This window comes from Syngnathoides biaculeatus, chromosome 2 (genome assembly GCF_019802595.1).
Source record: "Syngnathoides biaculeatus isolate LvHL_M chromosome 2, ASM1980259v1, whole genome shotgun sequence".
NCBI classification, from domain to species: domain Eukaryota; kingdom Metazoa; phylum Chordata; class Actinopteri; order Syngnathiformes; family Syngnathidae; genus Syngnathoides; species Syngnathoides biaculeatus.
In genome coordinates this window covers 1393639-1412270 of record NC_084641.1, presented here as the reverse complement: position 1 = coordinate 1412270, position 18632 = coordinate 1393639, and the positions used below count along the sequence as shown (strand labels likewise).

Sequence of the window (18632 nt, the reverse complement as noted above, 5' to 3'; positions counted from 1 at the left end):
GCAAATAATGCATCTGTGGTACTCTTTCTAGGCATGAAACCATACTGTTGCTCGCAGATACTTACTTCTGTCCTGAGTCTAGCCTCCACTACTCTTTCCCATAACTTCATTGTGTGGCTCATCAACTTTATTCCTCTATAGTTCCCACAGCTCTGAACATCCCCTTTGTTCTTAAAAATGGGAACTAGAACACTTTTCCCCCATTCTTCAGGCATCTTTTCGCCCGCTAGTATTCTGTTGAATAAGTTGGTCAAAAACTCCACAGCCATCTCTCCAAATTGCTTCCATACCTCTACCGGTATGTCATCAGGACCAACTGCCTTTCCAGTTTTCATCCTTTGTAGTGCCTTTCTGACTTCCCCCTTAGTAATCATTTCCACTTCCTGGTCCTTCACTCTTGCCTCTTCAACTCTTCCTTCTCTCTCATTTTCTTCATTCATCAACTTCTCAAAGTATTCTTTCCATCTATTTAGTACACTACCGGCACCAGTCAACACATTTCCATCTCTATCCTTAATCACCCTGACCTGCTGCACATCCTTCCCATCTCTATCCCTCTGTCTGGCCAACCTGTAGAGATCCTTTTCTCCTTCTTTTGTGTCCAACCTGGTGTACATGTCTTCATATGCCTCTTGTTTAGCCTTTGCCACCTCTACCTTTGCCCTACGTCGCATCTCGATGTACTCCTTTCGCCTCTCCTCAGTCCTCTCAGTATCCCACTTCTTCTTCGCTCATCTCTTTCCTTGTATGACTCCCTGTATTTTGGGGTTCCACCACCAAGTCTCCTTCTCCCCTTTCCTACCAGATGACACACCAAGTACTCTCCTGCCTGTCTCTCTGATCACCTTGGCTGTCGTCGTCCAGTCTTCCGGGAGCTTCGGTTGTCCATCGAGAGCCTGTCTCACCTCTTTCCGGAAGGCTGCACAACATTCTTCCTTTTTCAGCTTCCACCACATGGTTCTCTGCTCTACCTTTGTCTTCTTAATCTTCCTACCCACCACCAGAATCATCCTACATACTACCATCCTATGCTGTCGAGCTACACTCTCCCCTACCACTACTTTACAGTCAGTTACCTCCTTCAGATTACATCGTCTGCACAAAATATAATCTACCTGCGTGGTTCTACCTCCGCTCTTGTAGGTCACTATATGTTCCTCCCTCTTCTGGAAATAAGTGTTCACTACAGCCATCTCCATCCTTTTTGCAAAGTCCACCACCATCTGCCCTTCAAAGTTCCTTTCCTGGATGCCGTACTTACCCATCACTTCTTCATCGCCCCTGTTTCCTTTACCAATATGTCCATTACAATCTGCACCAATCACAACTCTCTCGCTGTCTGGGATGCTCAGAACTACTTCATCTAGTTCCTTCCAGAATTTCTCTTTCAACTCTAGGTCACATCCTACCTGTGGTGCATAGCCGCTAACCACATTATACATAACACCCTCAATTTCAAATTTTAGTCTCATCACTCGATCTGATACTCTTTTCACCTCCAAGACATTCTTTGCCAGCTCTTCCTTTAAAATAACCCCTACTCCATTTCTCTTCCCATCTACTCCGTGGTAGAATAATTTAAACCCTGCTCCCAAACTTCTAGCCTTACTACCTTTCCACCTGCTCTCTTGGATGCACAGAATATCAACCTTTCTCCTAATCATCATGTCAACCAACTCCTGTGCTTTTCCTGTCATAGTCCCAACATTCAAAGTCCCTACACTCAGTTGTAGGCTCTGTGCATTCCTCTTTTTCTTCTGACGCTGGATCCGGTTTCCTCCTCTTCTTTGTCTTCGACCCACAGTAGCTGAATTTCCACCGACGCCCTGCAGGTTAGCAGTGCCGGGGGCGGGCGTTGTTAACCCGGGCCATGACCGATCCGGTATGGGATTCTTTAGATGAACGCTCATATTTGTTTGGCACAGTTTTTACGCCGGATGCCCTTCCTGACGCAACCCTCTGCATTTATCCGGGCTTGGGACCGGCCTACAGATTGCACTGGTTTGTGCCCCCATAGGGCTGCATTCAATAACATGTTCAAGAGTAGTCAGAATGAAAAATTACAAGGCCAATGGATTCTAATGGGAGAGGCTCACTGGTGATTGATGATAATGGAACTCCTTTCAGAGGTATGAAGGACTACATCCTTTGTACACAATCAGCTAAATACAACAAAATTGATGGAAAACATACTTTAACCAAAGACCTAAAACATCCATCCATTATCTGAGCTGCCTAGCCGCACAACGGTCACGGGAGTACTGAAACCTATCCTAGCCCTTTTTTTTCATGTTCAAATTCAATGCGTTCTGTCACTTGCCTCAGATGATTTACATTAACCAGACAAACCTCATAATTCTGTTTTGTAGATGGTCATTTGGTTTTGACAGGGGACTTTTTGTGGGAAAAATGAGACCTCTCATTTTGCTATTTAAAGGTACATGTTTTGAAGAATGATAACAGTTTACGTTGTCATTTTGGTTTTGGCAAATGATTTTTATACAGCTCGGGAAAAATTTAGACTTGTTCCTCTTATTTTGCTCTTTAGAGGTATATATTTGAAAAAGAACAACAGTTTTCTATCTACTACTGACAACATAACGCTTTAATTCAAAATTCCGTACGTATATTGTCATTGAAAGCGTTTATGTACAGAAGATAAAAAAAATAAGTACAGTACTGTATATCTACAGTATAACGAAGATGGTGCGACATAAATCATGTCGGGTTCCAGAACTCTGGCTGCGCCTATTAACCAATGGCAAACACACTGAGTAAAGTTGTTAGTTATATGAAAGTTTTAAACCGGAAGCATAACATAGTACTGGTCAAAATAAAGCAAAACACATTGGAATTTACCAATTTTATCAACGACAATCTCGTGTAAAACGTGAAGTTATAGCATACAGACTTTTAAGAGTATGATAATGTCTGGTCAAACGTGTTTAATTTCAACGCTCTGACATGTTTTTCGATTCGAAGACTTCGTCGGGAAACAACGAAGTACATTATTTTGAAAAGACCAGTCGAATCGCAAACATCATCCGCACTTGGCACGGCAAAAAGTACAAAAGAGGAAACTGGGCTGTTTATTTTCGGCGCCCGGTTCTTTTAAGTCAGCAGATCTTGCTTCTTTGCTTGACTCAGCCGGCACCGTCTCTGTGCCTTGAATTGATCCCTTCTCCACTAGTTTAACACAACCTAAATCTTAGTGCTTATTGGTTTGTGTCAACATGGAAAGGCGTAAAAGAAATTTGGCGACGGAGATTAACCCTGGAAATAGTTTCCGAACGCCGGAGAAGAGAATGTCACTGGCGCGTTCTCCAGACTCGGACATCTCCGGTTGGGGAATCGAAGAAACCTGCCGGTACCTACAAGAAGAAGGTCTTGGAGAGTGGGAATCTGTTTTTAAAGGTTGCTGTCCTGCAATTTCACTGCTATGTTAGCTAAAAGATTTGCTGGTTCATAAAGCCAGCAATAACGTAACGTTTTTTTTCTGTTTTGATCAGAACATAAAATCGATGGTGTCGCCCTGCGATATCTTAAGAAGGAGGACCTTGGGGAGATGGGCATAAAGTAAGGTTGCTTTTTTTTCTTTCTCAACAAATGGAATGAGCAAAGTGTTCTTTCTGTTTATCTGTCAGACTGTGTCCTGTCCTATCTCAAAAAAGAAACTTCCAGTCTCCAGCCTCAACATTCGGCACACTACCCATAATCTAAGACATGACTGTATCAGCTACAACACACACCTCCCAAAAAAAAAAAAAAACAAGTTCATGATGCTGCTCTTGAATTTGATATAGATGACTTTTTAAACTTTTTTTTTTTTTTTTTTTTGCCCCCTCAGAAGAAAACATGGCTCTACACGTTTTAGCATTATGAGCGGCATGACTCACAAACACTCATTCTCTGCTCCCCACTCCCCAAACAAAAAAGTGGAGTTCCCCATTTTGGCAGGCGTTTTCGAGCATTTTCGCTGATCTTTGAAACCCACAGAATATTTTGTCCAGTAACAATGTAACTTTTGGGTTTAAATCCAACCGCTGGATGAATTATGCAAATGACGGGACAACAGAGGTCTTCAATTTAGCCCGGGGGAGACATGGGTTTGGCTGACCAGCTGCAACTCAACACCCATTCTGTGTCACCCTTACCGGTGTCCCCCTTTGTATTAGTTTCTCAAAACAAAGGGTCACAAGATTACAAAACGAATGGAGGAACAGATGGCAATACCAACACAAAGACAATATCGAAAGTAAACATTTCTTCAAAGCTGCAGCATTGTCCTCATATTCCTGGTAGAGACCAGCAGGTTTCTGATTTACAGCATGGTTATGGTGTTGTGGAGCATCTGCTTTGAAGTCAGCAAGGAGGTGCATCACTCCTCAAGGTGTCACTGGGTCACAAAGCTGCTCGCAAAGAGAATGATTCGGGCAAGGATGATATCAACAAATGGATGATAAATTAATAAATCTAACAATAACCAACATATGTAGCAAAAGAAAGAAGAGACTTGGTTTTTAGTAATGAGCACTCAGCAGTAAAACATGGGTTGCATTCACGGTACAAGAGAAAATTAGTTTTTGTCACACGCCATGAAGGACGCTATCTCACCACCCGCCTGGAGTTTAATGCTTTATAACTATAAATCTACTGTACGTATAGATTATGTAACATGCAAATTTTAAACCACATAAAGCAAGTGGTACTCGTACTCTTTGAGGCTCTACATAATGGGTGGTCTACCTAATAAACCCCTGGGCTACTTTTCCTTCAGTCTACATGTAACAACTTCTGATTATTTTACTTTTTTTTTTTTTCTTTGTCAAGGCCTCTTGGTGACCAACTGCGGATCCTGCACAGCCTGGGCAAGTTGTGGCACATAGAAGAGGGTCCTCAAACAAATAAGGTTTATACTCACCATTTCAGTTTCCAGCAAATGTATAACAAAAAAAAAAAAAAAATTATAGTCAAGTTGGGCTTGTCGGATAATATGCAAGGGGGTGAGGAGAGTGTGTGAAATAAAAGACAAAGACAGAGAGTGTAATATGGCAAAGCCTGGATAGTGTCACATGATATTTCTGTGTATATTCTGGGAAATCAAAACCTTAAATGAAGTATCCGCCCCACTACGTTTGTTCTTGCACAGTATTGATGACTCATTTGATTAAGTAACAGTACAAATAAAAACACGGCAACTTCTTTGTTGCGCAACTCATGTCACACATGCTTCATTGTTTTTTGTTTATTTTCATTTATTTATTTACTTTTTCCCGAGAGAGAGCTTTTATTGCATGAGTGTAATTGTCAAGTAACTTGCCGGTTGTGTATTTGCTGTCCCGCCGACTGCAAGGTGTTTAACGACCCCATCCACGGGCATGTGGAGCTCCATCCCCTTCTTGTCCGAATCATCGACACGCCACAGTTCCAAAGACTCCGAAATATCAAACAGTTGGGAGGGACCTACTTTGTTTTCCCTGGAGCGTCCCACAACCGCTTCGAGCACTCCATCGGGTATGCCTGCGTTTGGGTGTTTACCTTTGTATGTGCGGGGATGAGAGATAGTTTTAGTCCAGGGTTGAGCAATATGGCCTTAAAATGAAACGTCAGATATTTTTTCCCATTAAAGTTTGGGAAGAGGGTCTACCTATGGTCATCGGTTGGCCTGAGCCCCAAACTTTGATTTTCAGAGCTGGGAACTCTGGCTTTTTTTGTAAACCAACTTCTGTCTTTTCATATAAATGCAGTTATTGTCAGCAATTAACTCAATTAAATTGATAATATCGACTAATCGCCAAGCACTATCATGGTCAAGAACAATGATGTGTGTCTTTAAATGTTTCAGAGTGGGTTACTTGGCAGGACAACTTGTGAAAGCGCTGGATGAGAGGCAACCGGAACTTCTCATTACTCGGAGAGACATGCTTTGCGTGCAGATCGCTGGACTCTGTCATGATTTGGGTAGGTTGGGCCCACACAGCAGGCGCGGTCCCTTGCAGTGGAAATGAAAGTGATAGCAACCAAGTGAATGACTCATGCGCTGTCCCCCTTAGGACACGGGCCGTTTTCTCACCTGTTTGATGCCAAATTTATCCCCAAAGCGCGTCCTAATTATGCCTGGAAGGTAACTTTTCATCAAAACTAATCTACCTATTAGTTATCAAGTAAGAGAAGAGAAATTGTCTTTAAATCAAACAACAAAGTCTCTCCATTTCAACAGTCAGACCTCAATAAATGAAGTTATCTGGTGTTGGTTATATCACATTAGTACACGAGAATATAAGCACTGTGATTATGTGGTTTACTGATAGCAACACATTTGTTCTGTAAGCTATGACTGGAGGAAGAAAACATCTTTCCTAGTCACGTTTTAGGACATAAGCTCTTACTATTTACCTTAGTGGAGGTTTAATTCTAAATAGGCAAAGTAATTCAGATGTTTTTATGTAGCACTATTAACATACAAAGTGCTCTGTGGGCACAAGTGCAGAATGCAAAGCAGTAGAATTTAGAAGGAAAGCTGAACCTGCAGTATGTTTGTGTCTTTTTTTTTTTTTTTTTTATGCAATCAAATTCCAGCATGAGAAAGCATCGCTTGACATGTTTGATCACCTGGTGAACAAAAATCACCTGAAGCCACTGATGGAAAAACATGGCCTGGTCCTCCCTGAAGACTTGATCTTCATCAAAGAACTGATCACAGGACCTCTGGACACAAATGAAGACTCCCAGGTAATACTTACTGTCGGTATCCACGTGTCAGCATAAGAATGGATCCCATTGTTGCACTGTCACAGTGGGCCTATCGAGGCCGTGCAAAGGAAAAGTCCTTCCTCTATGAAATCGTGGCCAACAAGAGAAATGGTATTGATATGGACAAGTGGGACTACTTTGCCAGGTAAGACTTTTATGTTTGTGTTGTAAATACTCCTGTCATATTGAGTAGAACTCTTTGTTTCGTCAGGGACTGCCACAACCTGGGCATCCAGAACAACTCGGACTATCGGCGCTACCTCAAGTTTGCGCGGGTGTGTGAGGCAGACGGTCAGAGGCTCATTTGCACTCGTGACAAGGTGATAACTTTCGCTCCCCTGTCTTTTCTTACGTTTATTTTTCGTTCGTTTGTTGGATGGTAGCGGAGTGTTGGTTGCCACAGTCTTTCTAACAGCAAAAGTGCAAAAAAAAAAAATACTCAATTGGCCGCTAAGTTGACGACATGGCAAAAAATAATATTAATTCATTCAGCTTCCGTTCTGGTTATCCTCACTTGGGTCGCAGACGTGCCGAAGCCTTTCGCAGCTCAATTCGGATGAGAGGCAGGGGACTCCCTGAACTGGTCACCAGCTAGTTCCAAAAATACTAGTCGGAAATATTGACTTAGATAGAGACAGATATCTAAGCCATAGCTATATAGATCTCAAAATGGAGGAGGTAACCCTATCGACAACTACAACTATTCAAGCCATCTTGTTACAATGGATGGAAATACAAGCACTGAACTTGAACAACACATCAACCCTGCCTGGTACGTTTTTGAAAGACTTGCTGTCATACACAGCAATCTCCCATTTTTTCATTTGTTTTTGATTCGGTTCTCCATTAGGGTAGTGAAACTTGTTCTACTTATACAAAGACTACGTGTAACCCAAAGAAACATGGAACACCAAAAAGACTCATCACCAATTATCAGAAACGCTTGATTTCACTTATAGTTGCCAAGGGTGCCACAACCCATTATTAGGTTCAGGGGGGCAATTACTTTTTTCACAGAGGGTGTGAAAGGGTTTAGATTTTTTGAAATTGAACTGTCTTTTGAAAACAAAATTTTGTATTTCCTTGAGTTGTCTGTGAGTGATTTTAAAATTGGTTTGATGATTCGAAACCTTAGTGTCTGATAAGCAAAAAAAAAAACCTGAAATCAGGGAGGGGGAAATACTTTTTCACGGCACTGTGTGTGTGTGTGGTGTGTGTGTGTGTGTGTGTGTGGTGTGTGTGTGTGTGTGTGTGTGTATATAATATTATATACATATATATATATCAAGGGAGGGCTACTGTTTCTTTGACCAAGAAATCCTTTCTGAACTCGAGGCCGTTGTATTTGTCACAGGAGGTGGGCAACCTCTATGACATGTTCTACACACGCAACTGTCTCCACAAGAGGGCCTACCAACACAGGGTAGGCAATATCATAGAAACCATGTGAGTACTTACTTTTTTTACTGTAACTTTTTTATGTTTTTTTTTTTTGGGGGGGGGTGTTAAATGAGGTAGAGATGATAACATGTTTAATGTGTCCACGCAGGATCACTGAGGCCTTTTTGAAGGCCGATAAGCACATTCAGGTCCAAGGCTCAGATGGGAAAATGTTCACGCTCTCTACAGCCATAGATGATATGGAGGCCTACACCAAGTTGACAGGTTCCTCTCTCCCGCATTGTCTTGTCTGAGCTCCAATACTTTTGTACACAGATGGTTTGTTTGTGTTTGAACAAAGAGACAATGAATCAGATTTAAGAAACCGTAGGATTGTTGACAGTTCGATTTTCTAACTGTGACTCATTCAACACAAATCTGTCCCCGGTGGGATTTGCGCCCCATTGCAGTTTTTTTTTTTTTTTTTTTTTTTTGCCAGTACCAATGTCAGGCGAGTGTACCACGACACCATGAAATTTAAATTCAAATGAAAATCTGTTGCCAATCGCATGGTGTGTCTACCCCACCTCCTGCCCTAAGATCGCTGGGATTGGCTCAAGCACTCCTGCGACCATTGTGAGGATAATCGGCTCAGGAAAATTGGTCACACATTACATAATTTTTTTACATGTTAAAAAAAAAAATGAATATGATGCCAAAAAAATACCATATTTTTCCATTTAAAAAATTGGAACAAAGCAGATGTTTGCAATTTTTTTTTAATTACGTATATCACCCTAATATTAAAACGTGTATATCACCAATCACTCGAAGCTGAGATTTTTTTTCCTTTAAATATGTTTAACAACATAGGTATTGTTGATCTAAAGGAATATTGAATTGGTTTTAGCATTTCTCGTAAATACAAGGCATAGAGCTCGTGCACCTACGTCATCAAATCACGTCACTGGGCGGACGTGCCAGTCAAACAAAGCGTTGTTCAATGCTAAGTCAGTTGGAGACGACGCCAAAATACGTCTTATAGCACGACGCCCAGAGTTTTGTCCGATACCGTTAAACATTTAGAAGGTGATAATAAACAAAGGTGTGTTGAAAAATGAGAGATACTTGGCATAGAGGACCCATATTTAATGCCGAAGTCAATGTTTTTGCCAACAAGAAACATGACTCTTAATTCGCTTCCGCATGTCTTGGACCACTGGATCTACACATGGATCTGGTGAGTAAGTCGGCGAGAATTACACAGAAAAGTTCGAAAGCGTTTAAAATTCTGGACGCATACAAATACTTTGTTGCTTGATCTGTTCTCAATCAGGAATAATTCCCACATAGTGATGAGCCACTCAGATTTTTTCAATACAAATACCAATATTTCAATAAATGATCCCTGGTTTTACACAAACTCGCATTCATTAACTATGATTAGGAAAATTTTTTTTGCCTCCATACACGGAAGCATATTGCAGCCACACGCTTACCTCCGTAAACCTCTCTGCGACTTTATTTATTTATTCAGATGACTCTACTTGGTATTTTGAATACTTCTTGCTAATTTGAGATTAAGGAGAATAATTCCTACCTGAAATGCAGTGATCGCTACACAGTCTTGTGTATTTTGGTTGGGCACGACCCATCACATTTAATTGCCGAAATCCATCAATCTTTTCTGGTCTTTTCAGCAGATGGTATTCCATAAAATGATGTCTTTGAATATCTGTCGCATCTGTTGTGACAACCAACAGCACAACAGATCTCGGGTATTGTAAATATTCACCTCCGGTTCAATGTCGAACAGGTCTGTTTGACCAGCAATATAGCGCCGTGAAAACGGTGACGTCACGTGCACGAGCTCTGTATTGGGTCCTTGCATTTCTCCCCCAACCCCTCATGTGGTCCTCCCTGGAATCAACTTTGACATCCCTGGTCCACACCATTTATCAGGAACAAGCCTGAATTTGATTAGAATTGTCTGTCTATCTGTGTCGTAGATCATGTGTTTGAGCAAATACTCCACTCATCAAACCCAAAGCTGGCCGAGGCACAGCAGATTCTGCAGAACATTCTTTATAGGCGCCTCTACAAATTTGTGGGTCAAACCCAACCCAAGAAATCCCTAAAGGTGACCCAGGTGCGTATTTGCCTGCAACGCTAACTATAGAACCAACACAAAACTGAGTGTTGTTGTTTTCGTAAAAGGCAGATGAATTGATATGCCTCATATCGTTATACTCTGCAGCTGTACCGAGTGAATGTATGGTACAACACACTTTTTAAACACATTGTAAACTTATTTAGACACAAAATGTGTAAGCATAAAATTTATTGAAAATGTGGTTCAGGATTGACAGGTGCTGTGGGCTGTGGCAGGCCCTAGATGGCAGTAATGCCTAAGGTATGGCATTCCATAGCCAGTTGATAGACTGCATAAAACATAAATGTGCAGTTTTACTTTATTAGTGGAGGTCAGGAAAAGGGTGTGTTTTTGTTGTACTTGATGGACTGGTTTTGTGACGCCGGAATCTCCCTGTTGCAGTAAAACTGCACATTTTAGGTTGGTTTTGTATTGTGGACAGCATAAGACACACCTGTGCAATTTTCATGCTGTCTAATCAGCGTCTTGATGCTGTATGATTATCGCTGCAAAGGAGAAGTGCTCGCTGACACAAATTTTGATGGGTTAATGAGAAATGTGCAAAAAGGGGTTATTTTTGTTCAGTACTGTATATTGGAAGGGAATGGAATCGAGCATTCGCAAATCAACATCCATGAAAATGTTCATTACATATGAAGTCTTGACTGTGTTTTAATTAACACATTTATGTTGTCAATAAGCAGCACGACTGGTTAGATCATCTGCCTTACAATTCTAAGGACCAAAGTTCAATTCCCAGGCCTGTCTGTGTGGTGTTTGCATCTTTTTCCAGTGCATTGCGTGGGTTTTCTCCGGGCACTCCACTTTCCCCCCATATCCCCGAAACACGCCTTAATTGGAGACTCTAAATTAACCTTAGGTGCATTTGTGAGTACAACTTGTTTGTCTCTATGTGCCCTGCGATTTGGCTGGCAACTGGTTCAGGGTGTACCCCACCTCCTGCCCAAAGATAGCTGAGAGAGGCTCCAGGACTCCCGCGACCCTTGTGACGACAAGCAGCTCAGATAATGGATGGATGGATGTTGTCAATGGTGTCGAGTTTATATTGATTTAAAATGCTGTAAAAAAATTAGATTGCTATAAACAGCATATTTTTGCAATAATTCACCAACGAGGTTATGCTGGGTGAACGCCGTATATGTGAACTTTCCATTGCTTGTGATTCACCTGGTGAAAACTGTGGCATGTCTTCACTTCTCATAATCTTCCTTCATCCGAAGGAAATGCTTCATGCCTGGGAGGCGAACTTGGCCAAGTCAATCCCTCAGACTGGCGCTCTCGCTGTGACTCTGCTACCTGAAGACTTTGTCGTGAGCGTGAGTTTCTTATTTCTTTTTGTTGTTGTTGTTGTTGATTGCTTTCGCCTTTGTCAGCCCCTACTCAATTCTTTTGACGTTGACTTTCATTTTAGGTCATTCAAATGGACTACGGGATGAAGAAGGAGAACCCCATTGACAATATGCGCTTCTATTGCAAGACTGACCCCACCAAAGCTGTTAAGATACGCAAGCATCAGGTCAGAACTTTTCCACAAGACTTTATGAGGATTTGCTTGAGCTCTGTAAGCACAGAAGAGCTTTTGGCTCCCTTTCGCTCACTCTGTCAGGTGTCGAAATTTCTTCCTGCGCACTTTGCTGAGCAACTGATCAGAGTTTACTATAAGAAGATGGACGACGAGGGCCTGGTTGCAGCCCAGAAGCACTTTGTGCAGTGGTGCATGAACAAAGACTTCATAAAACCTCAGGTCACATTTTTGTGCCACTAAGTTATGAAATAGAAACTGTAACTGGTAGTTGGTAATCTGCTGCTTTTTAAAATTCCGAGTCTATATTAATGAAGTGGATCTGTAACTTGCAGGATGGAGATGTAATTGCACCTGAACTGACTCCCTTAAAACAAAGCTGGGACTGCAGGCAAGAAGAAACGGATGATGAAGATTTGCCATGTAAAATGACCCTTTTTCAGGACTAGAACCAGTACAGTTGTTTGTAACTTTGAAATAGCGGTAAGACAAAATCTACATTTTCTTTTTTTTTTGAAATGGGGATGAACTGTTATTAGAAAAGAATCATCAGGTTTTCACACCAAATATATTTTGTTTCTGAGTTCATTCATGTGTCTATACTCAACTTTTTTACTCAGATTGGAACCTTGGATATCACTTTGTTATATTTAAATCCTTTTAACCGGGTTTTATTAGGTTTTATTGTTTGAGTCGATTGCATTTTCACACTATTACACATTTCCAACGTGGACGACCATATCTAGCCCATAATGGTCTTTTTAATGAACAAATATACAGAAGTATTATTTCCATCCATTGCACAGCCTCTGCATGCAGAAAGAATGTATTGATGGTTGATTCACGTTTCCCATTATTATCAAATACCTGTGTTTTGTTTTTGTCATGCATCTGTCTTTATTTGAAAATTTGAGTGCAATTATTTCCTCTGACACATTTGGGGTGTTTTTCTTTTCCCTTCTTGCAATAACCAATTTCAACTACATCTTATTTATCTGTGTTTTTTAACCTATACATATTTATGTACCCCAGATGCTTCTTTTCTCTCATAGTATGTAATCCCCGGTTTAAAAAAAAAAACACACCCATGAAAGAGCATGTCAACCAGTTGTGGGAGATGAGAACAAAATAAAACATTCATTTGTGCATTAGACCAATAAAACCTTTTTTTGCCTCTTTTTTTCCCTCTCAGACATGTCCTGATTTGAAATGAAATGTTTCATAAATGAATGCACAAAACGTGTGAGTTAGTTTGGGCTAGGTTAGTTTAATGTGGGTGGGGTTGGGGGGTGTTTTTCCTCACCACAGGCTTAATTTGTTCTTTTGAGTTTCACAAACAAAACAACGGCCTGAAGTTTGAGGGCACAGGATGTCCAGCCAGCTACGATGTGGTTTTCCACCACCATACATATTTGGGTGCCAATATATGAACTGTCAGTAGTGCACGTATTTTTTTTCATTTTTTTTTTTTACAATCTGACTCAAGTACAGTGAAACGGTTTTCTTGTCATAAAAAGCATTGGACAGGAGAGGGGGACAGAGACTAACCCAACATCTTTCGAAAGAAAGCGCATAGCAAAATACAGTACGGTACAGTATTGTCGTTTACACTACTTGACAATAGTTTCACTAAAAATTTAATCTCCAAAAGGGGGCGCTCCCCCCAAAAAAGTTTGGAAAACACTGTGCTACGCCATCAATGACTCATAGGTACAAAAGTAAAAATTAATTTTTACTGTCATTCGTCCAAAATATACTTTTTATATATATATATATATATAATTGCACGTTGGGGGGCTGTCTGTGCAAAATAATGTATGTACAGTATTAACCTTCGGTTCTCATCCTGAGAAGGGGGGATTTTTTTCTCCGCCCCACTTGCTCATTTTTGTATCCCATCAAAACGTCTTCCCATAGCTTTGCTAACATTGTAAATGGGTTAAGGGAAAAAATGCTAACTCAGCTAATTATTATACAGTCGTCCCTCGCCTTATCCACATCCATCCATCCGTTTTCTGTAACCGCTTATACTCACTACGGTCATGACCCTGCTGGAGCCTATCCCAACAAAGCTGGGGGAGGGACGCAGGGTACACCCTGAACTGGTTGCCAGCCAGTCACAGGATGCATAGAAACAAACCACTATTTGTGCACATATTCACACCTACGGGCAATTTAGAGTCCTCAATTAACTGACACTTCACACTTGAGGCCTCTTTATACTCCTGCGGTCGACAAAACCCGCAATGCTCACGTTCACATTTTGTGTTTCCATAACACATAAAGCTTTTTAAAATGTACCTATAAATAATAGTACAATAAATATATTATCACCACTGTGGATGTTTGTATATCGCCGGTTCTGTACTGTAATCCCCATAATAAATGAGGGACTATTGTAACTGGAAAACTGCACTCTATTTGGATACTTTTGTTTTTTCCCAGATTTAGCCTACAAATTTCCATAGCCTTGCACGAGACATAATTCTTCACATGTCGTCTTTTGAGCCAATAACATCAACCATTTCACTCAAAAACGGCCGTGGATGTTAAATACTTTGCTTCCCCAGATCTGAAGCATCATCATGAATACTCCTTAGATCTCAGTCAGCCAAGATCCCAACCACTTTTGACTTTATTGTTCTCTTGCGTCATGTTGTCATCTGTGGAGGTTGAATGAAAACTACGTTGCCCATTTTAACCAATTAAGTAGTAGAAAGTACAGTTACTGTATATTTTCAAAAGCAGTAGGGAAAATAAAAGTTCAGCAGAAAAAAAATACTGAAGTATTTGTACTTTATTACTTCCCACCACCAAATCTATATGGGGACACACCACCCCATGCACTTTGCACAGACACACATCCTCAAACATTTCCCCATCCTGTGGGACTGGGGGTGGGTATGTAGAGGAATACCAACACATAAAGTGTGTGCAGGCAGGACCAAGGCCACATCAGCCTACTAGTATTTTTATAATCTTCATCCTCTCTGACCTGTTGCTCCCCTCCTGGCGCCAGTGGTCTCAGCCCTCCCTCTGTGATGCCTCAACCTTATGTGTTCACACACACACACACACTCACACACATAGTGCCGTACACTCAGCAGCCCCTGCAAGGGTAATTGAGACCAGCTGTTGCAAGGTGCCTCTTCTCTCAACCCCCCCCCCACCTCCCACGCTGCTGCACTTGCCTTCCTTCCACCCCTCCCAAAACATGCCCATCCTCTGCTTTCTCTCTGCCTACTCCCGCATGCCTCTCTGTGTGTTTGCCACTTCCCTTCGCTTGTGCTGACTGACAGATGGCTGTGTTTTCGTTGCCCTTCCCAGTGTCTCTAACTCCGTTTGGCCTTTGTTCTTTTTTTTTGTTCCTGGCAGAAGTTGACTTAATGCTGCTGAAATATGACATTACATGAAAATTAGCTTGGTAAACGACATGGAAATACAACAGTGCCTTGAGATGTGAGTGACGCAAAGTACAAGGTTTTCAAGATTTCCATCCATCCATCCATTTTCTTCGCTGCTTATCCTCACAAGGGTCACGGGGAGTGCTGGAGCCTATCCCAGCTGTCAACAGGCAGGAGGCGGGGTACACCCTGAACTGGTTGGCAGCCAATCACAGGGCACATTGAGACAAACAGACTCACTCGCATTCACACCTTGGGGCAATTTAGAGTGTCCAATTAATTTAATTAATTAATTAATTAATTTTGGGGAATGTTGGAGGAAACCCACGCATGCACAGGGAGAACATGCAAACCCCACACAGGCGAGTGCGGGATTGAACCCAGGACCTCAGAGCTGTGAGGCCAACGCTTTACCAACTGATCCACCGTTCCACCTTTTGAAGATTTGAGCAACCATTTTTTAATGCATTTATTTATTTCATGTATTTTGTTTTGACTTCCAAGCGCAAACCTGAGATCCGAATGTTGTATGGCAGCAGTAAACTCAATTCAACTCACTTAACAATGTATGCAGCAATTTAGCAAATACCAAACAATGTTTGTGAAAATGAGCTTTGAGATGTTTCTTGCCGCACCCACCTGAAATTTATCAAACGAAACCTAAAAAAAAAAGAGGATTACACATTGTGTATTTAAAACAACCAAATAGCTTTGTCTTATGAAAACCACTTAGTTTCATGCTAACAAACAAAACCAAGAACTGACGTGTTAATATTAGCATGGATAGTGCCACTTTTTGATGCAACGGACATTTGAAAAGAAACAGCAGATGACACGAGACATGTAGACCAATAAGATAGCATTACTCTCGGGCAAATATTATTTATCCGATACAAAAAAAATTATTAACGTTCAGTTGGGTGGGCATCCACTGACACACCCTGCATGACTGCATTAACGTGTTCCCCAGTGGCCAAGGCAGGCACAACAGTGTGACCAGCACAAGGAATTGGATTACAGAATGAAATCCTGATGCAGCCTTTGATTCTTTCCATTCAGTTGAACCGTTATGATTGCATTTTTTTTTTAATAAAGTGCTATGTTATATACTACTGGGTTCCTTGTTTGAAAAAAAAATCATATCGAGTGACAGAAAGAATGTGTAAATGCTCCTCGACTTCATGGCAAAAAGGTAGAGCGAGTTGTGTATTTGCATCCATACATCTGAGAACATCTCATTTGAAAAATTTATATTTTTGTCATATGATAAAATAATATGTACCGTCTTTCAAAAAAACATTTTGTAAACACTGTTGTAGTCCACCACAATGTGACAGTGTCAGCGAAGTGCACTGTGTGGTTGGAATGTGTGAAGTTTTTGTTCGTTTGTTTGTTTTTGGTTTTTTTTTGTATGGCATGGTTCTGACAAAAAAAAAGGACTCCCTTTTCCAGCTGGTCAGAAGGGTTAAACTGTTTGTGGCTGTGTGTGTCTCGGCCTCTCATTAGGGGGTGAGACGCTGCGGCTCCGGACCCCCATGGTAGGATTGCTGGGCGAGTCTGCAGTGATCCTGCCACTTTGATGCCCCTGACCCCCAGTCCCTCCAGTGGGAGGTTAATGAGCCACAGAGCGCTCTGCGGGCCTGCTGTTGTTGTAAGATTGGAAGCGGGAGCATTAAGAAGCGCTACAAGGAGCCTCCAAACCACAGAAATGTGTGAGGTGGTCGCTCACTTGAGTGGGATCAGATGACGAGGCTGTTTAGGTGTGGGGTTGGGAAAAAGAAAATTAAAATACTTAAAGCAGGACCTGTGCCTCGTGCTGGCCTCGCAAATGTCACCGTTGTCATTGGCTTGAGATGGTTTGAATCTTAAACCATCTCACAGCAATGTTTGTCTTAAACTGTTAAGACATGGGTGTGAAAAGTAAATAATTAAATAGGTCTGTTGCGAATGTATCAGTTTTTAAGTTTGAGTAAAATTGTTTTCAGAAAATTCTTTCGTTTTGTTGCAGCCACAATCCTACCCCACTACCCATAAAAAAATGGAAATCACTTTTTAATTGTGCTTTATAATATTTTATTAATATTAGTCCTTATTCTCATAGGATCAAAAATACATGCCTGTATTGTTTGTCTTCCTATGTTGCTGCATCGTTTGTGTTCAAATGTCTGTAACACCGCGACATAGATGCTATTTGTTGAGCTGTCAAGGGAGGTTGCTGCTTCATTGTCATAGTCTTGATCGGGAAGTGTCTGATGCTCAATTGTGATCATGAACAATGGCACTATATGGAGTGTAATATTTACATGTTTCATTTATTATCCCTGAGTAATAGCATTATATTGTGAAAGTTTAGAAAGGCTGGTCTAAATAATAAATGTCAAGGCAGTCAACCCCACCTTTCAGTCTAAGGAAAGTGTCATTAACTTACAGCAGCCATCACCAGGAATCAAACAGAAAAGGAAAATGTAAAATGTGCACGGCTTACAGTTGCGTTTCTATCTATTGCCATCTGTAATTACTGAAGCTAATTACTAGCCTCTCTTGACTCTTTCTGGTGTCTCTTTGCCTTCCTGGCCTGAAAATTGACCTTCGCGTTGCTGAGCAGACGGTGTGAGACGTGTTGATCCCGGTGAGGGCGAGCAAGCCCCGGCCCGCAGGAGGGAAAAACAGGTGCTCCTGCTTTCTTTCCTTCACATTTTTCTTCTCTCATCGTCATTCACTCCATTTTCACTCCTTTCCTCTGCACACCTGTCGGAGTGTAAGGAGTCATGCTGGGTGATCGCAGCAGCGTTTTAATAATAGTGTCTGTGTTGTCGTATTGGAGCATTTTTACAACTACGGTTACAAGTACTGAAGGATACTACCAGCATCATTCATATTATTGGATTATTTTGCGACAAAAGAAGAACCTGTTTCATCAAGGCGCATGAGAGGATTTTCGTTTACTCTCACATTCACACCAATGCACAGTTTAGAGTCTGCAATTAACCTAACATGCATGGTTTGGGACCCTGGGAAGAAAACGGAAGTTCCGGGACACCATGTGAATGCTAGCCACACCCTCCAGACTACTGCCCCGGTTGAGAAAGTTTAGTTTTGAAGGTACCTACCTGTACAGTTTATGATCGTGAAAGTTTAAGCCTGGAATGGATTCACTCTTTTTCCATACTTTAAAATGTGCACTGGGGAAAGTGGCAAAAGAAAACCAGGGTCTGATGTGGTGTGACAGATCTTGCAGCGACAGCTGTTGGGGCACCTTTCTGCGCCTCATCCCAGCATGGATCAACTCTGCTGGGATTACCCAGCTGTTTAGGATCTGGGTGTGATACGTTTTTACTACCTTTGTTTTGACTTTAATGTTGATTACAAGAGAAGGTTAATCATTAGTATGCTTCCCCCA

General features: G+C 41.4%; 1 protein-coding gene across 1 annotated transcript; it reads left to right on the top strand.

The window, feature by feature from the left end:
- The first annotated feature begins 2745 nt into the window (after positions 1 to 2745).
- Positions 2746 to 13004, top strand: samhd1 (SAM domain and HD domain 1). Its single transcript, XM_061811970.1, has 16 exons — positions 2746 to 3414; positions 3510 to 3576; positions 4831 to 4909; positions 5354 to 5514; positions 5846 to 5961; positions 6054 to 6124; positions 6580 to 6732; positions 6798 to 6898; positions 6965 to 7073; positions 8108 to 8199; positions 8303 to 8418; positions 10143 to 10282; positions 11527 to 11622; positions 11718 to 11822; positions 11913 to 12050; positions 12164 to 13004. The coding sequence occupies exons 1-16, from the start codon at positions 3234 to 3236 to the stop codon at positions 12275 to 12277; spliced, it is 1839 nt and encodes a 612-aa protein (XP_061667954.1). The 5' UTR covers positions 2746 to 3233; the 3' UTR covers positions 12278 to 13004.
- Positions 13005 to 18632: the final 5628 nt, after the last annotated feature.